General features: G+C 45.1%; 1 protein-coding gene across 1 annotated transcript in view; it reads left to right on the top strand.

The window, feature by feature from the left end:
- TAFA4 (TAFA chemokine like family member 4) overlaps positions 1-25322 on the top strand; it is a 129334-nt gene extending 104012 nt beyond the window's left edge. The window contains exons 5-7 of the mRNA XM_081159650.1: positions 10100-10255; positions 19008-19132; positions 23974-25322. Coding sequence (XP_081015776.1) covers positions 10100-10255; positions 19008-19132; positions 23974-23985 — 293 coding nt within the window. The 3' untranslated portion in view covers positions 23986-25322. The remainder of the gene's footprint in view (positions 1-10099; positions 10256-19007; positions 19133-23973) is intronic.
- Positions 25323-26265: the final 943 nt, after the last annotated feature.

The following is a 26265-nucleotide window of genomic DNA, read 5'->3' on the forward strand; positions in this document are numbered from 1 at the left end:
CTTTCCAGTGTGTCCCTTCAGGCTGTGGTCCCCACTGATTGGTCTGCTTGGGGCAGGGGTCATCATCCAATGCAGCTGGTCCTGAGGTCAGCTGTGGCTGGTTTTGCTGCTTTTCTGGGCCTGGAGCTGAAACACAACTGAGGCCTAAATGTCATCTCTAGGCAGAAAAGGTCACGGGGTCCAAACCACATGACTATCGATATGCTAGGGGAGGAAAGGCCACCCTGGGGGCGAGGTCCCACCCTACATTGTCCATTGCTATGCAGGGCTTTCCACTCTGATGACCTTCTTCTGTACCTGGCCCATCTTCCTTGCTCTGCTCATGTCTGTCTGACTGCCTATCACAGAAGGCTTATCTTTATGGATTAAAAAAACAGAATTATAGACTATTTTTAAACTGGTTATTTGAAGCACATGCACCAAACAGCAGAAACCAAGGACAGCACTTGCCAGTGGGAATCCTGCTGAAACCTCTTAATGATGATGAGATTGCTTGTAATTCACAGAAAAATTTATATGTAAATGATATATCTGGAAATCATGAGGGGGCTCCAAAAGGTGGTCTTTTATTAATAATTTCTAAACATTGCCTCTTCTTCAATCTTGTTCACATTGTTTTATTATCAGAGCAAAGGTAAGTCACTCATCCGGGTGCAGCCAGAGAGGGTGCGTTAGTTATTTGTTGTCATGCAACAAATTAGCTGAAATCTTAGAAGCTTAAAACAATTGACTAGTTACTTCACAGGGACCCCGAGCACCAGGAATCTGGGAGCGGCTCAGCTGGGTGGTCCTGCCTCAGTTGTGGGATTATAGTTGAGCCATCCTCGGTGTTGCAGTCTGTGAAGACTGGGGGTTGAGGTCGGCTGCAGCGGGCACCTCCACATTCACTCAGGGAACTGGCTGGTGGCCGCGGACTTCAGTTCTCGGCCCCAGGGGCCTCTTCATAGAGCCACACTCAACATGGTTTCCCCGGGGTGAGTGAGGAGCAGGCAAGCGAATGTACCATCTCTATAACCTGAGCATGGAAGTGACAAGCCACCACTGGGTGGGCTGCACTGTGGCGTACAGATCAGCGCTGGCCCAGTGTGGGCTGGAGTCTGCTTCCACGCTTGCCTCCAGGACCTTTGGCTGAAGGCGTTTGTTTCTTGCCACACAGGACTTTCTATAGGGCTGCTCATGCCACGGTTTCCCCAGAGCAAGTGATCCAAGGTGCACAGAGAGGGTGGCCACCCAGTCTTGTGAGTGACGTCATCACTCCTGCCTGCTCTTGATCATAAAGACCAACCACTACCATGGGGGAAGGGCCTGCACAAAGCTGTGGATAGTAGGAGGCAGGGACATAGGGACTGAGATGGTGATTTTCACAGCTGACATTGTCTTGAGCAGTCTGACAGACTCACACAATGGCTTTATGCTCTCAGGGTCACCAGGAGGAACATCCACTTATCATTAAGATAAGCTCTCTCTTGGTTCTGCAGCCTCCTGATAATTTTCCAATAAATTCTCTTTGGCTTAATTTAGCTCAGATGAGTTTCTGTTGTTATAACAAAACACTCCTCACTAATAAAATGCATTGTGATATAAATTAAACAAACCGCTCTCCCTGCGTTATGGGATTGTGGAGGTCAGCTTTCTCGTTGTTGGCGATGGGAGCTACAAATAGAGAACGGTGGAGGAGTAGTGAGAGCTGCGGGGTAGCTTCGAACTGGAGGTATCAGTGTGAACTTGCGCTGTACACACACAGGTCTCCACCTGCCCTTCAACCTCAAATCACTCCCTCGCAGCAATGAGTAAAACTGTGTGCCAAGGTCTTGGTTTCTAAATCTAATGCCCCACAAGAAATAATCATGGCTCCTTGGAGAAAATGACGAGTGCCGCGAGAAGTTTAAATCTGCTTGGCACATCCTTTGAGCCAGAAAGTTAGTAAGGTCTCAGAGCATTAATAACAGGGATATTTCAGAATGGCATGCTGCCACTTTGAGGGCTTTTCTATCTAGATCTGAGATAATTTGAACATCAATATAAAATCAGCTTTGCAACCATCATATTGATAATTGATTCAGGTGGAAATCATTAATGGATGCTAAAAATAATGGATAAAAGTTTAATGAAAAATGGAATATTTATATAGTCTCATATCTCCCCCTAAAATGCTTTTTAATTATAAAGGGAAAAACAGTACCTTTGCAAATGGGGAAACTGGCAGACACCAGTTTAACCATGTGCTTAAAGGAAATAGGACCAATAATGGGCAATGGGCCTCATTGCCTCCTGATATGATGCACTGAGAATTGAGGTGTCGCCTGAATCTAAACGAGGAAATACCAGCAAAACCAAATTGCAGGATAGTCTACAAAATAACTGGCATGTAATCTTTTAAAATGTCAAGGTTAAGAAAGAGAAAAGCTGAGGAAGTTTCTGCTTAAAGAAGGCTAAAGGACCCTGGCCAGTATGATGTCTGCAACTTACTCTCAAATGGATCAGATAAATATATGAAAGAGAGTGAATGATAAAGCAGATGAGACCACAAGTTTACATGGAGTGGACCTGGGTAAAAGGCCTTGTATTAGTTTGCTGTTGCTGCTGTGACAAATTCCTACACATTTAGAGGCCTGTCTCTGTAGGTCAGAAGTCTGGCACAGGGTCTCACCACTGTGCTAAAATCAAGGTACCAGCAGGACTACGTTCCTTTATGGAGGCCCTGGGGAAGAATTCTCCAAATGTGCTCAGGTTGGTCGCAGAATTCAGCACTTGTGGTTGTAGAACTGAGGTCTCCATTTCCTTGACTTTTGGCCCCTCCTTCATGCCAGCAACGGGCCTCTGGGTCCTCCTCCTGATTTAAATCTCCGACTTCCCTCTACGTCAGTGCTCTGCCTCTAAGGGCTCACGAGATCACAGTAGCCCCACCTGGATAATCCAGGATAACTTCCCACTTTTTTTCTTTCTAAATTTGTTTCCTAGCTCCAAAATGTGTCTTTACTTTAAAAAAAAAATTATTTACTTTTAAAAAACAAAATGTACTATCATAGCCATTTTTTAGTGTACAGTTCAGTGGTGTTAAGTATATTCACATTTATGTGAAACAGATTTCCAGAACCTTTTAATATTGCTAGGCACCATTCCACTTATTTTCTATCAGTTTGACTACTTTGCATACCTCAAATAAGTGGAATATATGCAGTATTTGTGTGTGTGTGTGCGTATGTGTATGTGTGTGAGGAGTCTGGCTTATTTCACTTAGCATAATGTTCTCAAGGTTCATCCATGTTGTATAGTACTTGACAGTATTTGCTTAATCTTTAAGGCTGAATTACATTGGTTGTATATATAGATCACATTTTGTTTACCCAGGTTGCTTTTGTGAATACTGCTGCTATAAACATGGGTATACAAATACCTCTATAAGACCCTGATTTCAATTCTTAGATATATATTCTTAGATTTCAATTATAGATATATCTATATGTCTCCAAAAGTAGGATTGCTGGATCACATGGTAGCTCTATTTTTAATTTTTTGAGGAAACTCCATATTGTTTTCTATACTGGTGTTACCAGAGAGCCATCTGAGTCGGAGGGGGCTCGGGCCTCCCCTCCTTGGCTCTTGTTACCCTCGAGAGAAATAATTCAGACTAGTGACAGAAAGCAATGTTGAAGCAAAGCAAGTGAATTTATTAAGAATAAACTTGGCATAAAGCACAAGCAGCCAACTCAGCTAGTCTGAGTGCCCCACCTGGTGGGGGTTCAAGGGTTTTATACTTTTCCCCCTCTTTAGGTTTCAAGGTTCCCCTGTGGGATAGACTAGATTTCAAGGTCCCCCTTTTACACTGTTGTGGCTTTCCCCAGAATTTGTGAGAACATCTGGTGACTTTATCTTGGCAAGTCCCAAGACTGCTAACTTTTTTGTTTAGTGGGTGAGATAAACTCCCCTCCCCCCTTTCCCCTCCTCCTGCCCTAGCAGCTATCTTTCCTGCTTAACATTTTCCCAAGTGATACTATCCAATACTTTTGGGATTTTTGTTATTTGTTCCCCAGACTTCATCTGTCATTGGGGTTAACTGGCACAAATGCATTAATTGGGTCTCTTCTCTATTTCCCAGGCCAGGGTGATTTGAGTTATGTATTCTCTGGTTAGGGAGGAGGGTATAAACCATTTCTTCTCAGGTGTCCTTGGTTGGGGAAGATAAGGTCTTGCAATTCACAAGCTGGCTGCAAGCTGCCCAAACTGTTTGGCCTTGTTTAATTTTCTTGTCTCAGTTTCCCCATTCTACTTGCCCAGGATTTTCCTAGCTTCTTACTATCCTGCCACAGTTGCACCATTTTACAATCTCACCAACAGTGCTCAGGGTTCCAATCACTCTACATCTTCATCAACACTTGATATTTTCTGATTTTTTAATAGTAGCCATCATAACAGGTGTGAGTTGTATCTTATTGTGGTTGTGACTTGGGTTTCCGTAATGATTAGTGATGCTGAGCATTGCTAATGCTTGTTGGCTATTTGTTTATCATCTTTGGAGAAATGTCTGTTCAAGTCCTTTACCTATTTTTTTTTAAAATTATTTTTCAGCTACAGTTGGCATACAAAATTATATATATTATATTAGTTTCTGGTGTACAACATGGTGATTAGACATTTATAACCTTATAAAGTGATTACCCCAAAAGTTCAATACCTATCTGACAAGATGTATAGTTATTGTACTGTTGCTGACTGTATTCTCCACACTGTGCTTTACATCCCCACGACTGTTTATAAATGACAATTGGACTTCTTTTTTTTTGTTAATTGTCACTTGAGGATATTTCTTCCATTGATTTCTAGAGAGAATGGAAGAGAGGGAGGAGGAGGAGAGAGAGAGAGACATCTATGTGACAGACACATTGATTGATTGCCTCCCACATGTACCGCGACAGGGGCAGGGGACTGGAACTACAACCTAGGTACATGCTCTTCACCGGGAATCAAACCCTAGACCCTTCAGTATGTGGGCCGACACTCTAACCACTGAACCACACCAGCCAGGGCTGGCAATTGTACTTCTTAATCCCTTCCCCTTTTTCACCCAGCCCCCAAACCCTCTCCTATCTGGGAACTACCAATTTGTTCTCTGCATCTGAGTTTCTGTTTTCTTTGTTTATTTTGTTTTTTTAGATTCCACATATAAATGAAATCATACGTTATTTGTCTTTCTCTGTCTGATTGATTTCTGTTTATTAAAATCAATTAGTAATCTTAATTATATCTGTGAAATCTGTACCATATGAATAATGTAGCATAACCGTGGGTTGAGTATTTTGGGGGTCAAGTTTTTTGCACTCTTCTTGACAGCTTTACAAAATGTTCAAACTTAGTTTTGTTGTTTTTATATGAAAAGAAAAACATAGTCACTGTAAAAAAAATCAAACAACCCTAAAAAGTACACAGTGGAAGAAGAAGAAATGATCAAATGGTCACTGGAGTATTATTTTCCTCACTGTTATTCTTTCCTTAAAAAGTTTTTAAAATTAAAACATACTCAATATGTTAGTTTCAGCTATATAACATGTTCGCTCAGCATTTATATGCCTAATAAAGTGAGCACCACAATAAGTCTAGTAACCATCTTATGCCCTACACGGTTGCTTTTGCCGTGTGTTCCCCATGTTGCATATTCCATCCCTGTGACTTACTGATTTTATACCTTTTATTCTCCTTCATGTTTCTCAGTCTTCTCTCTGCCCCCTCCCCTCTGGCAACCATTGGTTTGTTCTCTGTGTCTATGAGCCTCTTTTTGTTTTGTTTGTTTATTTTGCTTTTTAGATTCCACATATTAAAGAAATCATATAGTATTTGTCTTTCTCTGACTTAATTCACTTAGCGTAATTCTCTAGTCATGTCACAAATGTAAGATTTCATTCTTTTTTATGGCTGAGTAATATTCCATTGTGTGTGTGTGTGTCTTTGTGTATCACATCTTCTTTATCCACTCATCTATCAATGGATGCTTAGGTTGCTTCCATATCTAAGCTATTTCAAGTAATGCGGCAATGAACATAGTAGTGCATATATATTTTTTTGAGTTAGTATTTTTTGGTTTTTTTTTGGACAGATACCCAGAAGTGGAATTGCTGGGTCATATGGTAGTTCTAGTTTTAATTTTTAAAGGAAACTCCATACTGTTTTCCATAGTGACTGCACCAATCTGCATTCCCACCAACAATGCATGAGGGTTGCCTTTTCTCCACATTCTAGTGAACACTTATTGTTTTTTTGATAATAGCCAACCTGACAGGTGAGAGGTGATACCTTCTTGTGATTTGATTTCCATTTCTCTGATGGTTAGGGATGTTGAGCATCTTTTCATGTGTCTGTTGGCCAACTATATGTCTTCTTTGGGAAACTGTCTATTCAGGTCCTCTGTCTATTTTTAAATCAGGTTTTTTTTTTGGTTTGTTTTTTTTTATGTTGAGTTGTATGAGTTCATTATATATTTTGGATATTAAACCCTTGTTGTATGTGTCAGTTGCAAATGTCTTCTTCCATTCAGTGGGTTGCCTTTTCATTTTGTTGATGGTTTACTTCCCTGTGCAAAATCTTTTTAGTTTAATGTAATCTCATTTACTTTATTTTGGTTTTGTTGCCCTTGCTTGGGGAGACATATCTAAAAAATTATTGGTAAGACTGATGTCAAAGAGTTTACTACTTAATTTTTCTTCTAGGAGTTTTATGGTGTCTGGTCTTACAGTTAAGTCTTTAATTCCTTTTGAGTTTGTTTTTGTATGTAGTGTAAGAAAGTGGTCCAGTTTCAAATTTTTACATGTAGCTGTCCAGTTTTCTCCACACCTTTTATAGAATAGACTGTCTTTTCCCCATTGTATCTTCTTGCGTCCTTTGTCATAGATTAGTTGACCATGTGAAAGTTGGTTTATTTCTGAGTTATTTATTCTGTTCCATTGTTTTATATGCTACTTTTGTGCCAGTATCATACTATTTTGGTTACTATAGCTTTGTAGTATAGTTTGAAATCATTGAGTATGACACCTCCAAGTTCTTCTTTTTCCAGATTGCGTTAGCTATTTGAGATCATTTGTGCTCCATATAAATTTTAGGGTTATTTGTTCTAGTCCTGTGAAAAATGCCACTGGTATTTTGATAGGGATTGCATTAACCCTGTGGATTGTTTTGGGTGGTACGGACACTTAACAGTACTGATTCTTTCAATGAGCATGGCATATTCTTTCATTTATTTGTGTGTCCTCAGTTTTTTCAATACCTTTTAGTTTTCAGTGTATAGATCTTTCACCTCCTTGGTTAAATTTATTCCTATGTATTTCATTATTTTCAATGCAATTGTAAATGGGATTTTTTTCTTGACTGCTCTTTCTAATGGTTTGTTATTAATGTATGAAAACACAACTCACTTATTAATTTTGTATTTTGAAACTTTACTGAATTCATTTTTTCGTTCTAATAGTTTTTGGTGGAGTTTTTAGGGTTTTCTATGTATAGTATCATGTCACCTGCAAATAGTGACAGTATAATTGTGGTAATCTCATGATTCCTTGTATTTCTGTGGTGTTAGTTGAAACTTTCCCATTTTCATTTCCTGTTTTATTTATTTGAGCCCTTTCTCTCTTTTTCATTATGATTCTGGCTAAAGGTTTATCAATTTTGTTTATCTTTTCAAAAACCCCAGTTCTATTTTCATTGAACTTTTCTATTTTTTTTTAAAGTCTCTATTATATTTATTTCTGCTCTGGTCTTTATTATATCCCTCTTTCTAATAACTTTTGGCCTTTTTTTCTTTATTTTTTAGTTCCTTTAGGTGTAAGGTTAGATTTGTTATTTGAGACTTTTCTTATTTCTTGAGGTCAGCCTGTATTGCTATGAACTTCAATCTTAGAACTGCTTTTCCTGTGTCCCATAGATTTTAAAATGTTGTGTTTCCATTTTCACTTGTCTCAAGGTATTTTTTATTTTTCTTTGATTTCTTTGTTGACCCATTAATTGTTAAGTAGCATGTTGTTTAGCCTCCACGTGTTTGTGCTTTTCCCAGTTTCCTTCTTGTAATTGGTTTCTAGTTTCATATGACTGTGGTCTAAGAAGACACTTCTTTTATTTTATTCTTAAATTAATTGAGAATTGTCTTGTGGCATAATGTGCGCTTCATATTATTTTATTCTTAAATTAATTGAGAATTGTCTTGTGGCATAATGTGGTCTATCCTAGAGAGTGTTCCATGTGCTTCCTGGACTTGGATGCCTGTTCCCTTTGTCAGGTTAGGGAAGTTTTTGTCCTTTATTTCTTTGAATAGGTTTTGTGCCCTTTTCTCTCCTCCTGGGACGCTGTAATGCAAATCAGGATGCCTGATTTTGTCCCACAGGTCCCTTAAATTCTCCTCATTTAAAAAATTTATTAATTTATTTGTTTTCCAATTAGGTGATTTCCACTACTTTGTCTTCCACGTTGCTGACCCGTTATCCTGCCTCATATCTGCTGTTGATATTCTCTAGTATATTTTTCCTTTAATTTATTGTATTCCTCAGTTCTGATTTTTAAAAAACATTTTTTGTCTCTTTGTTGAAGTTCTCATTGTGTTTTTCCATTCATCTCCTGAGTCTGAGGAGCACCCTTATGACCATTGCTTGGAACCAGGTTGCTCATCTCCATTTCCTTTAGTTCTTTCCTTGGAGTTCTGTCTTGTTTTCTAATTTGGAAGATATTTTTGTGTCTCCTCCTTTTGCCTAAGACTGTCTGTTTCTGTGTGTTAGGTGGATCTCGCAGTACTGGAAGAGTGATCCTATGTAGAAGGTGTCTTGTGGGGCCCAGTAGTACAGTCCCCCTGGTCACCAGGGCCAGGTTTTCCAGGGGCGTCCCCTGTGTGGGCTCTGTGTGGACTTGTGTTGTTGTTGAACTACAACTGTTGAGGACTCTCTGTTGGGTGGGGCTGGCCCCCAGCTCCTTTGTCTGTGAGGCCGGGCCTGCTGGGGGTGCGCCCCAGCTGGCCTCTGGCCTGGCTGCCTGTAAAGCCCACTGCCACGGCCGCTGGTCTGCTGGTGTGTAGGGCAGGCCTCCTGGATGCTGCGAGGCCTGGTCTCTACTGCTGTGGGTACATAGGTGTGCAGGGTCTGGCCCCACAGCCCCACTTTAGGGATGCTTTTGGCCACCCACCAGTGCTGGGGGGCAGTGTACTGTTTTAAAAGTCTGCCAGGGCCATCCTCTAGCTGCTGGTGGGCAGGACCCCACTGTGGAGGCCCACTGGGCTGGCCCCGGGTTCTGGGGCAGGAGCAGAGCACCGCTCTGGAAGGTGGTTGGGCTGGGTGGGTCCTCAGGGGAATGCGGAGTGGGTGGAGTGGGGAGCAGCTTAATGAAGAGTGTCAGGTCTGGCGCCACCAGCTTGGGCAGGCTGAGAGGAGAGCACACAGAGCAGACGAGGAAAGCAAGGCACTGGCTATCCCCTCCATTCCCAGAGGCCCCCCCCCGGCAGGCACCTGAAAGTTAGCTGATGCCTCTCTTTCACATATGACCCAGGTGCCCCTCACACTGCTGTCCCTGTGCTTTGGTTCCGAGCGAGTGAATTTGTGCACAGGCCCTGGAAGGGGGGACACTCTCTTTTCCAGAGCCCCTCAGTTTCTGGGACAGAAGCCTGGCTGGTTCTCACAACCAGATGTTAGGGGCACCTCTTCCTGGAGCAGGTCCCCAGGCTGGGGAGCCCCAGGTGGGCCAGACGCCTCACCCCTCAAGGGGGCCTCCGGGGTTGTGATATCCCTCCATTGGGGAATGCCTCTCCAGTGCCCCTTACCCATCAAGATGTGGCTTTTTCTTTATGTTCTCAGTCGTAGAGAATCTGTTCCGCAGGTCTAGAGGTGGTTCTCAGGGATGGGTGCTTTGTATTTAGTTGTAGTTTTTGTGTGTGGGTGGGCGGAGGTGAGCCCAGGATCTTCCAGCCTCCCTTCTCTGACACCTTTATATACGTTTGAAATTATGTCAAAATAAAAAGTTTCAAAGATTAAGCAGCACAGAAGTTGGAAAATGTAGCCATGGCATCATTTATGTCCTTGGTGGTCATTTCCTCATAACAGCACTGGGTCTGTTTCTCTCCCCCATCGCCTGCCAGGTCAGCACCACGTCAAGCAGGGGACCTGTGAGGTGGTTGCTGTGCACAGGTGCTGTAACAAAAACCACATAGAAGAGCGATCGCGAACAGTCAAGTGCTCTTGCTTCCCAGGGCAGGTTGCTGGCACCACTCGGACTCAGCCTTCTTGTGTTGAAGGTAAGACCTTTCTGGTCAGTTTCTCTAATGTCGCACAAGGCTCACAGCTGCCAGGAATCTCCCAACTTTACTGTCTTTGCAATGCAAAGAAAACTAGGCTTATTTTAGATCACTGTCATTCCAAAAGTGAACATAAATATAACTCCATGAATTTCATAATGAGTAAGGTAAGTTACTACTGATGTCTCTTAAGAGGTACCCATGGGGGGTCCTTTACTGGGCAGTCAGGAAGATGTGCTTTGATTTCTTCTGGGCCAGCTGTCCCTCTAGATCTCACCCATCAGAGCATTTGCTTCCTTAGATGCGCTCTTCTTCCTGCTCTCAAACTCTGGACTCAGCCTGATTTCTCATGTTTAATGTTATAGACAAATATTTTCTTAATTTCTGGTTTATTATTATAAACCACACATCAAAAAACATCTTTTTGGTGCAACTTCTCAGACAATAGTTTGGGATCATGTATTATTTGTTGTTTCTAATTTTTCTAGCAGAGCACTATGCCAATGCTTAAAAAAAGAGCGAATGTTGAAGGTTGTAGGTGGAGTCCCTGCCTTTTACTAGCAGACACCTTGTTAGAAGCAAATATTAGTCCCCAGGAGAACAGATATGTGAGGTTAAGCCTTGTAGCAGTTTCTCTACAGTGGCACGAGACCTCCCTGAAAACAAGCTCTTCCAGTCTTATCTGTTGCATGTCTAAAGGTTGACAGTTAAAGCACACAAACACACACACACACACTCACACAAACACACACACATGCACTCACACACACACTCACACAAACACACACACATGCACTCACACACACTCACACATACATACACACTCTCACACACACACACATGCACTCACACATGTACTCACACACACACACACATACACACACACACGCACTCACACACACACACACACTCACACATACTTACACACACTCATATACACTCAGACTCACAGACACATATACTCACACACTCATTCACACACACACACACACACACTCTCACACTCACAGACATCCTTAACTGCAGGTCCTATTGCACAATAGAATATAATAGCTGACTCCGCACCTCACCTCTCTCCCCCTGCACAGCTTTATGGGCTGTGTGATCGCAGTGGGGTTGTATCAGCAGAGCCTCAGTCGCTCTATGCTGGAGAGTGAATGTGGGAAACCTCCCATCTGCATTTCCTTTTCAGAAACCCTGGGGGCCAGATGTGTTGCCGAATTCAGACTTTGTCAGATTTTATGAAGGTAACAGTGCATGTACCACCTGTTACCTAACAAACCCTCTGTCCTCTCCAGTTGCACCCCATAATCACAGATATTAATATTTCTACAGTGAGGTAGATGAATATTCATGCAGAAGGGGGTAGGCAGGATGGAACCTCATGTTAATTCAAGGCAGGTTTTGCTGACGTCCTACAGAACTCCTTTGAATTTTCAGAGCTCTTTGGATTTGGGGATTATAGGTAAAGGATTGTGTACCAGTAAAAAAAAATATCTTTAACATTAAAAAATGCATTTTAAACAAATTTCCTAAGTTCCTGTACCACCAAATGGGACAGTGTATTATATATTTTCTCCATCAGTTGAAGCCAAGTCACAGCCATCTGTCTCTTTGCTCTCTCTCCAGTTGTCCACTTTTCTCTACCTACTGTTATCCCCCGGTGGAGGGGCCAGCACTGCATCTTGCTGAGCTTGCTGCTCCCAGATTTCCCTTTCCCACCCTCTAGCAAGAAAGATGCTTCTATAGAAACAACTGATCATGTCACTGTCATCTTGAAACCATAGTTCGGCAACTTCTGTTTGAGAAATAAAATCTAAAGTCTTCATGGTTTGTGAGGCCCTGCATAATGACTGTTTCGAGTCTACCCCTTCCCCGCTGGAGCCCACGCCATTCCCTTCATCTCAGCACATCAATGGCCCAATCATTGCCCTCTTCCCCACAACATACACTTTGTCTACTTAATTCCTGCTTTCCTTTCAGATCTCCTGTATGTTCTGTATCTCCCTCTTCTTCTAGAGTATGACATGCATCCCATCTGTTGTAAAGCTTGTTGAATGCGTGCCTCCCCGTTAGTCTGTCGTTGCTGGGGGACAGGAACTGGGTCACTTGTTTCGTCTCCCCTCATTGCTGGTGCTCGCATGAGATTTAACCCAGCTGAGAACTGATTCATCTTTCCCAGTCACAGATTATTTTCTGAAGGTAACAACCGTGTTTGCTTGCCTCTGTAGATTTTTACACTTCTACAGGAACTAATGAATCATGACATAAACTATATTTAGACTCTCTGCTTAGCCTGGACTCTTTGGATATCAAGTCTTATATATCTAAACCATGTTTTATAATAGTCAAAGCGCTTTAAAAAAAATCCTCGCTCAAGGATGTTGACTTTAGAGAGAGAGGAAGGGGAGAGAGTGTGAAAGAGAAACATCCGTGTGAGGGAAACATCGATCTGTTGCCTCCTGTACACGCCCTGACTGGGGGTCGAGCCTGCAGCCTGGGCATGTGCCCTGATCGGGAATCAAACCCACCGCCTTTTGGTGTCCAGGCCGGTGCTCCAGTCAGCGGAGCCGCCTGGCAGGGGGTACCCGAGTACTTGTACTGGTCCCTGGGCGGTATGAGTAGGACGCAATTACTATTAGCATCTTTCTCTTAGTGAAGGAAACCTTAGTACCTCCCCTAAATGAGCTTGCTTTATATTTGGGCAAAATCCCTTTTCGCCATCACCCTAGGGGTCACTACATTTATCTGTTTGGTCAATATATTTTTCTGTATATTTGTGTTTAAGATAGATTTGTAGAAAATGTGGTGGCTTTTGATATGAATGTGTGTTGTACACAAATGGTATCGCATTGGGTACTTCTTAACCCAACCCGCTTGCCTTTCTTCTACGGGAGGGACATTTTGGTTGTGTCTGTGGCAAAACAACAGATTCACAGGCCAACTAAATGATTCCCTAGTGTCATACGATCGGTAGGTGATGGGGACCGTTTATTTGGTGTCTGGCCGAGTCTATGCAGTAGAGCTTCTGTATCTCTCCATTCATGGGTCATAATGCGGACGTGCCCAGTAGGCTTGGCAGTGACTAACCGCGTGTGGTTGTTGATTATTTGAAGTGTGACTGGTTCGAACTGAGCATTTGAGATGTGACCAGTACAAAATTTAAATGGGAACTTGTGACGAGATGTGCTCTTATTGGACCGTAGGGGGTACGTTTTATGTAAATATATAACTTTAGAGCAACATTTGTGGCCAGAGAATACCCAGAGTCTGAAAGATGGGATCATGATTTTGTCTTTGTGTTTGTGTCCCCTGCACCTACCATTGCTTGGCAAACAGTTGTGTCCAATACATGTTTATTGGATCAGAGTCACTGGGGAGGTACAGGAAGTTGTGGTTCAGGCTTTAGTTAGGATATATATCTGTTTTCACAACTCCTGATCTTCAAGTCCTTATCTGAATACGTTTCCGTTAGGGCTTTTTAGCTTTACCTGCTTAATCTTTATCCCATAATAATTATGCAGTATCATGCTGCTAATTGGCTTGTGGAAAGACCTAGTCTCTGCTGATATGTTCCTCTTATCTTATTTGTCAATAAGAATAGAGAGGATCTGGAATATAAAATTCATTTCAATTTACATTTAAATTAAAACAAAGGTGAAAACGCATCGGAGCCGGTGCTAATTAATGTTGGCATGGAAATGGGAGCATCCTCATGCATTTTCATTAATCCACACCACAGATACTTATCTGGTGTTTTCACTGCTTTTCCACAAAAGTTATAGCTTTTATTAGTTAAACAGGGAGAAAAATTAGCTGTTTCCCCCATGGAGCTTTTTTGTTAAAATTAACTTATGAATCTCCCCGAATTATTGAGATGTGTCTTTAATACACATTTGGGATTTGGGAGAAGGGCTGGGGAGTTATTTGATTGAGGCTGTGCTTGCTTGGGTCCTAAAACAGGCCACTGTTCAGCTGGCCAGCGTTTTCCTTCTGAATCTTCTGGCATAGACAAGGCTGTTAGGTGGTGGGAATTGCTTTCTACACATTTATCAAAATACAGCTCCGTGGAGGTAATGCTAAGATGAGATATGTGATAAAATGAGATAAATGAGTAGTACAATGAAGTTTAACTTATTCTGTCAAAGGGAATGCTGTCTAAACAGCGAGTTTAAAATGGATTAATAAGACACAGGCTTAGGAATGGGAGGCAGTTACTTTTTAAAGTTTTTTCTTTTAATGATACCTCAATTTCTTTGTTCAGATGTCGGAACACACTTAGTCAGGGATGAGAGCTACTGTTCGTACTGGAGACAACGTCCATGGCTCCAACATGTGATGAGATCCAGGGTCTGTCTTACAGAGGCGATTTCTCAAGGTTTTCTTGCTGAGTGTGGTGTCCGTGCCGCTGACCCATGAAGCCGTTGTCTGGGTTTTCTCTGGTCATCAGGTGAATGACAGCAGGTGCACTTTGCAAAAGCACTTTGTGAGCTGGAAGAATGTGTCCTGCATATGTGGGTTCATTCATCAATTTATAGTTTTGTACCTTTGTGCCTGATGTGTCCGGGACGCTGGGGGAAGGATGGTAATTAGACTTGGGTCCTGCTTTCAAGGAACCTGCACTTTACTTGGAAAGATGGACAATTAAGTTCTAGTAAGTGAAGGGCTCTGGGCAGGGCAGAGAAGGGGCCAGGGGCGGCGCCCATGGGAAGCAGCAGTGCTGCTTTACCAGGTAGGAGGGACTGAATGGGGCAGCCTTGGGATCTGGAAGTAGCTCAGTCTGGCTTGGAAATGGCAGAAGACCAGGCTGGAGGTGTAAACAGAGCAGTGGGTATTTGAGGCCTTGGATAAAATCACAGTTTAGGGCTTAATTCCTGCCTCTGGGAATCTGATCTAGATGAGATGGAGCAGGGTGTGCCATAAGAAGGGGACTGAGCGCTGTGAACAGAGTTCATAAGAGAGCCCAGGATTTCTGGGAAGGAGAAACGTGTCCCAAGATTGACAGGCTGTCTTGCCAGCCTGACAGGCCCAAGTGACTGCCCACGGTGTGTGTGTGTGGGGGGGCACAGAGGAAGACAGTGGGCTGGCAGGACATGGTGTCTACCATGGATCAGGAGTATTTTCATGGGCCAGAGTTTAATGAGGTCTGATGAACTAGCTCAGCCTCTTGTTTTGGGCTGAGTATATCTACTTAATCATAAATGATGTTTCTCAACCAGGGCTGATATCTGATAGTGTCTAGAGATACTTTGAGTTGCTACCTTGGGGTAGAGGGTGCTACTGCCATCTACTGGCTGGAGGCCAGGCTGCTAAACATCTAACAAGGCGCAGGATGGACTCGCACAATAAGGACTTATTGGCCCTTTGCCTCGGCTCAGGCCCTGCTCAGTGTGCGCTCAGAACTTCAACACCAGGCTGTTCAATCACCTTCTTCAGCCCCAGGTCAGACTCTTGGTTGGTTGTCACCTAACTGTGAGGTCCTTCGTCAACCTTTAACTCATAAAGGAATTTGCAACTTTTATTGTGGCTACTGTGGTGGCTCATATTATGCCTGTCTCTTCTGAAAGACATTTGCTATCAAGTCCTTCACAGTGAAGCTCTGCCTTGGATAAAGTACTTCTAGGGGCACCTCACCCATGTCCTTCTATAAGACTTGAAAGAATTTCTAAGAAGTATTTTGAATCCAGGGCAGCTTGCTTTTTTTAAGGAGGCTCATGTGAATCTGTCTTTGGAAAGTCACGTAATATTTTCCAATTAAGTGAAAGAAAACTGGTGAATAATTTCGCAAGAGCTTGATGGTATATATTTCCTTTTATTTATTTAAATAAATTCAATGTACATCTTTAAATGGAATACTAGGCAAACAATATTCTTCTCTGTAGTTAAGAACTGGCCTATTTCTTCTGGGATGAAGGCCCAAATTCATCATTTTTTTCCCCACAAGCTCCTTTTCTAGGGTTTGGCATCAGAAATATCCTGGCCCCTGTGAGCCCGTGGGGAAGCACTGATATTCTCTGCTGTGCGGCTGAGATAATGGGATTCCCTCCCGATTTCTCACCTCACTCCCACCTCTCGGACTCCTTTCTGCCCCCACTCTTCGATCCCCGGCTGTAACCCTTCTCAGACTCACACCTCCACTGGCCCCTTTCAGCCTCCTTTCCGCCCACTCCCCTGTCCGACCCCCTGCCAGGCGGGCTCTTCTCGGCGCACAGGTGTCCCTGGCTTGCTGTACTGCCTTGCTCCCAGACTTTCCATGGCTCCCTCCTGCTTAGAGAGTTAAGTCTAATCTGAAGCTGGCCTCGAGAGCCCCTGGAGATGGCTTTCTAGACCGTTCTCCTCAGCCGAGTGCCCGGTGCGTCCTTGCTGACCACTCTCTTGGGCCTCATGGTCTGCTGGCTTCCAGTGGGCCACTCGCTGTCCCACTGCTCCTCCTGCCCCCAGGAGGACAGGTCACTGACCATCTGTCTGTCAGGGCTCCTCTGACTCTCTCACGTGGCTCTGATTCCTCTAAAGGGCATATAGTCCCCCCCCCCCCGCCAAGTGAAAGCAAGTGTCTAGGGAACAGTTTTAAAGATAAAAAAAGTATTTTACATTCAGCTTTAACTCTGTGTAAATATAACTAAGCTCTGTCAACATTTGTAAAACTTCTCCAGTCCTGCGGATGGTGTTTTAAGTTGAGGGCCAAGGACTCTCTCTTGTCTTTACAGCCGCTTGGGACCCACCCAGGCTTTCAGAAAAGAGTGACGGGGCGGTCAGAGTTGCAGACACGCTCAGGCCCTAGGAGGCTCACTCGCCTAAAGCGCCGCAAAATGCGCCAGGGCATAGCCCTGGTGGAGAGAGGGCAATGCAACCCAGGAGCTCCTCTCCCATTTCCTCACTTTACGGAGACCTCTGCTCTTTACTTCTGGAAGCTTCTGCTTCCACTTCCTGCTTCTGAACGTCGTAGGGACGATCGAAAGAGGAGTGGTAGGAAAAGTGCTTTGAAAATGACAAAACTCCATCTAGTTTGAAGATGAGATTATTGTGATCTTTGGGGCTGAAAAGAATAAACATTCTCAGGCTTCGCCCCATGGTGTCCATCACTCATGTCCAGTGGCCGTGTCTTTGACGCAGTAAATACCCCATTATTTAGCAACATTCCTTTCTCAGTGCTGGCGCTTCTGATTCAGATAGCAGGTGGTTACCCTAGACCACGAGACTGCCTTCCTCAGGCTATCGGTTTCGAGGGGATGAATGGGACAGGATCTCAGGATTTGGCCAGAATCGGGACCGGTGGCCACTTTTCTGCATCAGGGCAGACGTGTCTGGCCACATCGGTGACAGTGAAGCTGTCCTGTGCCCTCATCAAGCCACAGACATTTGCCTGGTGGGGAGGAGTCTGCATGCACTGGCTGTGTGTCCTGCTTTTGTCCCTGATTCTATGCAAGGACTGTTTCTTCTAGTGACCCCTGGTGTGAGGGAGCAGCCATATCCAGGGGTGGGCAAAAGTAGGCATACAGTTGTTCATATGGAAAATTACAATAATTAATAAATAATAACACAGGAATCAACTCTGTTTCACGTACTCACAACTGGAGACCGACTTTTGCCCACCTGTGTTTCAAGGTTGGAGCACAAGCTGCAGGGTCAAATGGCCTCCATTCCATGCGGCTTGACTTTTTTCAAACTATGTGACTTTGGACGAGTCACTTAATGCCTCTGGGCCTTGGTGTTCTCTTCTTTGTAGAATGCGAGAAAATAATTTTTAACCTCAGAGTTGCAGCGACATTGAAATTAGAAAATGCAAGGAAGCCAATTAGCAGCATGCCCAGACCTGAAGAAAAAGTACCTGTTACGACTTATAAAGATTTGCTTGAACTTGAATTTCCGACTTCTCGGGCAGTAGTAGTTTGAGTGAAACCCAACAGTGGATGTTTTCTACCAGCGTTGCTGTTTCAACAAGAAAAACAGGGCTAAGACCCTCCCCATTTCTCCCCCACCCTCCAGCCCCCCGGCCCCAGCGTGCTGCCTTGTACCAGCCTATTGGCTGGACTCACTGTAAAAACCAGTCACAATCCTTTTTGTCGTTTGAATCTGTGGGAATAACTAGCCAAGTTCATGGTGCTCTCTTCACTGCTCTTCTGCCTCCAAACCCAGAGAACTGGGGTGCTGGTTTCTGCTTCATGGGCCTAAGACACAGGTCGTTTTCTCGGGCGGCGCTGCAGGCCTGGTGAGGAGGTGCGTCCAGGCGAGCTGGCTGGTCTGGGCCACGGGCCCGGGAGGGAGGTCGGGCCCTCCCGTCCTGCGGTGCTCAGCGCTGCTGCAGAGGGTGCGGAGATGCACCACGTGTGCCGTAGGCGCTGACGCTGTTAGTCTTTGCTATTGACCACAAACAGCATTAAACATAAACACCACGACTTGGCACTATCGACATATCACCTCCAGCCAAAGGTGAGGGCCACAGCAATAGCTAACATTTTGAGAACATAAGTGACTGTCCCAAGGTCTGCCAAGACTGTGGCGAGGTTCTGTTTTTGCCCCCATTTTACAGATGAAGAAACTGAGGTGGAGAGGAGTAAAATAATGAGCCCAGGGTCATCTTCAAAAAGTAGCCCGGCCGAGTTCAAGCCATGGCAGGCCCCCCTGAAGCTCGAGGTCTCCCTAGCCGCACTGTAGTCGGTGAGGCCAGTGTCGGCATCTGTGTTAGCTCTATGTTGTCCACATCCGGAGGAAGAAACGGTGTCACCAGCATTATTTGGCCTTTGTTTTCCAGCTTCCATCGTGATTCAGAAATGGTGGTGTCACATGGATCCCTGCTTGGAAGGAGAGGACTGTAAGGTGCTGCCCGATAACTCAGGTTGGTCCTGTAGCAGTGGCAGCAAAGTCAAAACCACAAAGGCAAGTAGAGACAAAGCAACCGCAGCCCCGCTGACCGTGGTCCCCTCGTTTGGCCCGGCCGCCAAGAACACTGTGCTACTTTAGATGGGCAGACTTGCGCGGGCACTGCCACCCGGTCTGTCACTTTGGTCTTTCTGAAACGTCCCTTCCCAGCACCACTCTCTGTGTCGGGTTATACTGAACAGTGACTAGGACGAGTACCCTGATGTAAAGTTTTATGCCCAGGGCAGTGGGAGTTCAGGGAGTCGGTGGTGGAGGAAGGAGGTTATTTCTGCAGGCCCCTCCTCTAGGCCAGCCCCGGTTCACTCCCACGCTGGGTAACCCTGGTGCTTGCTAAGCAAACCCCGCCTTAAAGCAGCTCCACTGTCCTTTCCCGTTGGCCCTTCCAGCCATTTTCCTTCACCGCTTCCTAAATAAAAGTTTTGGAGTTACCAATGACCTAGGGTCTTACATCCGTCAATGATAGAATTTTCTTTCATTGTATTTCTTGTACACTAAGAAATAACACTTCCGAAGATTACACTTGTATTGATTTTTACATATGAATATGAAACAAGACCACGGGCACAAGACAACTATGTTCCAGAAGAGGATGTTTCTAAGTAGCCTCTTGCTGCAGCATCCTGTCTATTTATATGCAGCTGGAGAGGGCATTTGCAGGAAGCAAGCCTTTAGGGGCACTTTGGCTCTGTGTGCTGGGGATATGAGTTTGCTCTAGCTAAATCCTCAGAGGAAGTGACATTTCATTTGGCACTTTGGAAAGTTGTAGAACCATAATACAGTTCCCTAAGCTCTCATGATACTTAGCTGCTTTTTTTTAGTGATATGCCACCTGAGAATAATCTCCAAGTCATAAAACTTTGTTTCCTTTATTAATCCAAGTCCCTGCATAAAACATTTTATGTCTTTTATGGATCTTATGCAGATACAGTAAATTCATCTGTGGAGCCGTGCCTGGCTTCTGTGCAGAGCGTGGTGCCCGCAGAAGCTATCTTTTTTCTTAAAATCAATGCTGACCTTACCCCGCAGGCGAGACAGCAATACTGTGAAGGGAGGGCACTGGCCTCCCTGGAGGAGGGGTATTAACTATGTAAGAAGATAGTTTCCATTTTCCTTGGACAGTTCATGCACGGCAGCATCCAAACATGGAAGGGCTAAAAAGTAAGATCGTCTGCAGTAAGCCATCAGTCCGAATTCGATTTTCCATTGAAATGCAGATGTGAAAAGTGAGCAGGTAACCTGAGAGATGAACAGCCTTAGGTGGAGATCTGAGAATGTGAGGGGACGGTTCCCTAACCAGCCGCCTGGTCTTCCCTGAGTGTAAAAGGTGGGCATTGGGTTTATCCTGCCTGTGTAGCTCTCCAGGTCCCCGGAGAGGGGGCAGCGTGTCTTCTTATGGGAAGATATGACTCTGGCTCTGTGACCCACCTCCCCTTTCCATCCCTAATCCTGTCCTGCTGCAGTCTCAGGGCCGTGCTCAGGCTCCGCCCCGGTGCACGATGTCCTCGCAGCTCCAAAGCCAGCCATGTGCCAGGGCTTTTTGTTGTTTGAAAATAGAAGTAAATCATATTTAATTTTAAGAACTTTCAGATTTTTAAATTTTGTGATGTTTACAACATTTACTAAGGGTAAAGAGCTATGTCTTTAGAGCAGTAGTTCTAATCCAGGGACAGTTTTGCCCTCAAGGGGATATTTGACAACGTCTGGGGACTTTCTGAGTTGTCACATGTTGGGAAGGGGGATGATATGTGCCTCTTGCTGCTGAACACCCCAAATAATGCCCAGATAAGCCCCCATAACAGAGTCATCTGGTCCCGATGTCAGGAGTGCGGAGAGTGAAAAGTTCTGCTCTAGAGAAGAGGGCATTTTCCAGGAGCTCTTTGCAAGTGTCCTGCCTGATTCTCTTACTGCAGTTTGATCTTCAGGGTTTCTACCAAGTGTCTGCATGTTTCCAGCATTTCACCTTGGACACCTAGAGGTAGGAGTTAGGAGTTTAAACAACAGGGGATTTCTCTAGCGCCTCTGTCCACCTCAGGATCTAAGGGCCAGGTCCTTCTGGTATTGTCCTCAGTGGCCCTCTGATGGGTGGGTCCCTCTCTCTCTGTGTCCTGGGCGGCCACCTGGGGCCATCCTCGCTTCTTTTTCTACAATGTTATAATGACTTGCTGGTTTCAGTGGCTACAGAAGAATCAGCATGGGAACTTGTTAAAGGTGCTCTGCTTTGAGCCCCACGCCAGGATGTTCTGGCATCTCCAGCCCGAGACGGGCTAGGAGACTGCACTGTAGAAAGCTGACGCGATTCCGGTGAACAGGCCGAGGCTGTGCGCAGGAAGCTGGCTTCCCTGAGCTCCCGCTGTTCACCGTTCTCACCTTCATTTGCCTTATATCTGCCTCTGTGCCGCCCGCGTCACCCCCTGCCCAAGTTCTTCTCTGGTGAGAGCCCACTAATGGACCCCATTGGAAACAGGCAGAAAATACATAGTATAAGCATTTGGGGATGGACCTTCACTTCCGCTCGCCCACTAGGCCCGGCGTCTCCACGCCCCATCGCTCCTGTGTCATCTCCTCTCTCTCCTAAAATTCTGCTTGTCTTTGCGTCCAGCTGAGATGTCTTCTTTCCCTCATTCCTACAGCCAGAGTGTGAAATACTCAGGGTACAGGAGAGAGGAGCTGGTATTGGCGTGTTAGCAACCTTCCTTACGCAACCAGGGAAATCAAAGTTCTACAGGCACATGAATTGTACAGTATCAACTCCAACTTTCAGCGTAGACAGGCCCCAAAATGAGCTGGGCACGGAGAATGAGCTTCCTTAAATGAGGTGCTTCTGCCGGGCCGGTGTGGCTCAGTGGTTAGAGCGCTGGCTCGCATTCCACAGGGTCCGGGGTTCAGTTCCTGGCCAAGGGCACTTACCTGAGTTTCCGGGTGTCCTCCTCACCCTCAGTCGGGGCACATGGGGGAGGCAGCGGGTGGATGTGCGTCTCTCCTCGATGTATTCCCTCCCTCCCCCTCCACTCTCTGAAAAGGCAATGGGAGAAATATCCTCGGGCGAGGGTTAACAACAGCAAAATGCTTCTGGGAATTGCATCCTGGATATAGGTCAGCACTTGCTGTGAGCTCTGTTGGGCCGTATGCAGATGCACAGTGGGTCCAGAAAGAGTCACCATTTCCCGAGTGTTCCCCGCACGCCAGGCACTGGGCCACGCGGCTCAGTTCACTGTTTCATCCCCTCTTCACTGCGTCGGAGCGGAGCAGGTGCTGGTGACACTTAGCCGACGAAGAAACAGAGAACAGTCCTCCCCATCTCAGGAAACGGCCAACGCAGGGCTTTTAAGCCAAGACTCATTCCTCTTTCTGTGACACCCTCCATCCTGTTTGTCCAAAGCGCTTCTGTCACTTCGGGCAAAGCGGTTCCTCTAAGTGCCTCTGCCGTGTCCCTGTGCCAGCGTCATACCTCAGTGGGAGCCAGGCCACATGCCGTGCGCTGGCCTGGGCCCCTGCATTCCCCTCTATGCCCGGCGGGCTCCTCCGGCGGCGCCGGGCTCCCGTCCCTGCTTCCCCGGCAGTCCCCGTGAAGCAGCAGCCTGTCCCCTCCCGCCCGCCTGTCTGTCTCCGTGACGCCGGTGGCTGCTCTCCAGGGCGCGGCGCCTCTGCCCTGCCGTTTCCTCGCCCCTCGCCTCTCGCGTGGGAGTGGGCAGGCGATGGCTGGCCAGCCCAGTGCAGCCCGTGGCCCCTTTGGGTGGCCTGTGAGCTAAACATGGGCTGCGCATTTTTAAATGGTTGAGAATTAGGAGGAAACGAGTATTTCACAGCGCATGCAAATCGTATGAAATTCAGGTTTCAGTGTCCAGAAGTAAAACGTTAGCGGACACGCCGAGCCCATCCTAGCGTTGCACTGTCTCTGCTGCGGGCGTGAAGGCGGAGCTGAGTGCTCGTGGCAGTGACCACAAAGCTGCACAGGTGCGCCCGCGTGGGAGAGCGCGCCCGCCTGCTCTGGGCTCCGCGGGCACAGGCGGGGCCTCTGCCTTGTCCGCTGCAGTCCCGCACGAACGGGCCAGGCTGCTGCAGAGGCATAAAGAAGGCCGCTGCGCCAGCGAATCGGGAACCTGCGGTTTGCCTAAGTGCTTTGCTGGATCTAAAGACCAGGCGTGGTGACCCTGCTATCAAATAATATAATTTACTTTGAAAATTCATATTTTCATGGTGTAGACATGTTAAAGTCTTAAGCTTCGGTTTTTTTCTTCTAGCTGGTGTATTATCTAATGTGTAAAATTTCTTTCATAAAGAAATCAAACTATAGAAACTGCTGGTCTGTTTTCTTAGATTTTAAGTGATGAGCCTGGAGTGTTGAAAGTGGAAAAAACAACAAACTTTTAAATCGATAGGTTTCCAGTAAATACAGCAGTTTCTAAAATAACATTATTTTAAATGCAAGTTAACTACATTAAAAAAGTAACAAAGGCAACATTTTGGTCTTTACATGTGCTGATTTAATTGGCATTCATTAGCCAAAATTCTAGCTGCGTTAACAAAGCATGTCAGTGGGTTATCCCGATGGGCCCTGAACGTACGCAATCTGATGGGATTTTTATAATTCCGCAAGATACAAAGCGAGGACACGCCATACCGCTCTGTGGAAGCCTTGTGCATGTTTTCTTTGCAACCTAAAAGCAAGAAGTGTAAAGAAGACTCTGAAGAGCTCAGTTGGTGAGGTTGGTTATGGATAAAGGTGCAGCCTGCTAAAGTGCACACAATGGCACAGACGGACATGGAGGGCTGGTGACAGGAAGGATTATGTCTAGTGGGCACAGGGCATGGAATGCTCACTATTTAATTTGTTTTAGGTCACCCGGTAGCAAAGGGAGGTGTGCTTCAGCCTCGGAGGCCGGTAGGACGCAGAGCTTGTTTGGATCACCGACCTGGCCACGCTGTGGGACACTGTCGTGGATTTCAGCAGCAGCAGCTGTGCACATGTGTGCTGCGAGGAGCGCATTCCGTTGACCGCCCGCCCTCTCTGCTTTGTGATTTTGCTGCGTTGGATTAGCACCACGGGCTCCTGCGCGGCGGGCCTCCTGCCCGGAGCTCTAGGGCACACGCAGGAGGCCCAGGAGGAGCACACGCAGCCTTCAGAGGGGTCGCACTAAGGAGCACTGGGCCTCCAGGGCCTCTGCCTCTGCAGAGGCCTCACGCCCTCCTCCTTCCTCTCGAGCTTTCCCTTTAGCCCTGCAGTCGAGCAGCTTGAGAGCGATCTAAGGAGCAAACCATGTTTGGGGATGTAGGTTAATGAACTGTGATTAACTGGTGATGAAGATTCATTTTATAAACCTTGAAGAATAGTAGGACTCTCTGGGGTGATTGTGTGTACATCTTACTTGTGCTTTTGATGATTGAAATGTTTTGTATTTTAAGTTATATTAGCAGAAATAAAATGTATTTTCATTTCAGCTCACCGTCTTACTGAGTGCTAAGAAGCATATCAAGTCTGGTGTCTTATAACCAAAGCTCTATCATGACATAGTCACGAAAAAAAGAAAACCTGTTTGGCTTTGTATGGCTAATGTGTAGTCATAGAGGCAAATAATTTAAAATGGGAAATAGTCTCTGTTTAGATCAAGGGTGATTTCTTAGATCCCATTTATGTCAATTATATTAAAATATTTTGTTAACTCCTAGACAGGAGTCTTGAAATGCTGGATTTTTAGACTTAAATGATTTACTCTTAAGTTAGCTCTCTTCCTACTTGTTAGTCATTTTACTTCTTTAATTGTAAGTACAACCTGATTAATCTATTTCTGGTTTAATCGTTTTACAGCAGATGTGTCCCACATGTTCCCAGAAGCTGTCAATCTGAGCAGATCTCAGATGAAAGCATAACCCAGATTTTAAATGTGTGATGTGATGAAAACACGCACCACTATGATAACGTGGGATAGATTTTATATATTAAGAAATTCCAAAAACATACTTTCTGCACTATTAATGATCCTTGTTCTCTCACAGTTATGGGGAAAATATTACTATAATGTTTGCAGTAGTAACAATTACGTATATTTAATTATATTCTCACAAAAGGAATGGAAATAGATGATACCCATATGTTCACTAAGTTTTGTTTGAATTTGACTGAATGGATGCTTATTAGAATTGTCACTCTCATATTACTAAGTAAAAAATTCATTTTGCTGATGGCTTATGGCCTATAAGTTTTTGTGATTATTTTATTGCCGTGTGTTAACATCATAGGCTTGCAAGTTTTAAATGCAAAAGTAAAAAATAACTTTAAAAATAATGTTTAATGTTGGGAATGTGAACTGTATGGAAAACTTCAGACCTGACTATAGATTGCTACTTTATTTCTTCTCCCAAACCTATGGAGCAATAAGAAAATGAAATATATGGAGAGCTAGTTAAGTTTAGGCACATTTATCATGTCTCTGCATTCTTTGCTGCTTTAGTGTAAGACCTTCCACTGCAAGAAGAGAGTTAAAAAAATACCTGCATTTTATAGTACGTGAAACAACGTCTTAGTCTTTGCCCACAGATCTGGTCTTGTACCCCAAATAAAATCAAGTAGATATGACACTGCTTCACCCTGAGGTACATTTATCGGGTGGAAACTGCTTCCAGGGATAAATGGTCCAGTTGGGGAAATGGTGGGTGTCAAGGCTGCCATTCCATCCGTTATTGCTCCAGAGTCTACTTTCACCTCTCATGAGTTAGCCCTGAAATGGGGCTTTCAGGAGAAGCATTTTAATGTTATCATCTCTAACCCTTTTCTCCAGGGGAGTAGATAGGACTCTCTTCTGTGTTTTCCAGAATTTAAAGCAAAGATACCAAGGGAGTTGTGAGACCATCAGTCCTGCCGGCATCAGGCCCTCTAATGATGGGCCCCGTGGTCTCAGCACCTGAAACGCTTCATTCTTTCCCCTTCAGGCATGGAGCTGCCCAGCAAAGAAGGCCGTCGAGTCAGCAGGGTCTCAGCGAAGGGACCGCGGCCTCCTGGATTTCCCAGCTGCCCCGCAGCCCAGGTTTGCTGCTCTGACCCATAGACGCCTGTACGGTGCCTGTCCTTGGGTAGTGGAACTCTGTTCACACGTCAAATTCAACAAACGCTTCATGAACCTTCTGTCCACCCT

Source organism: Miniopterus schreibersii (genome assembly GCF_964146895.1).
Source record: "Miniopterus schreibersii genome assembly, chromosome: 15".
NCBI lineage: Eukaryota > Metazoa > Chordata > Mammalia > Chiroptera > Miniopteridae > Miniopterus > Miniopterus schreibersii.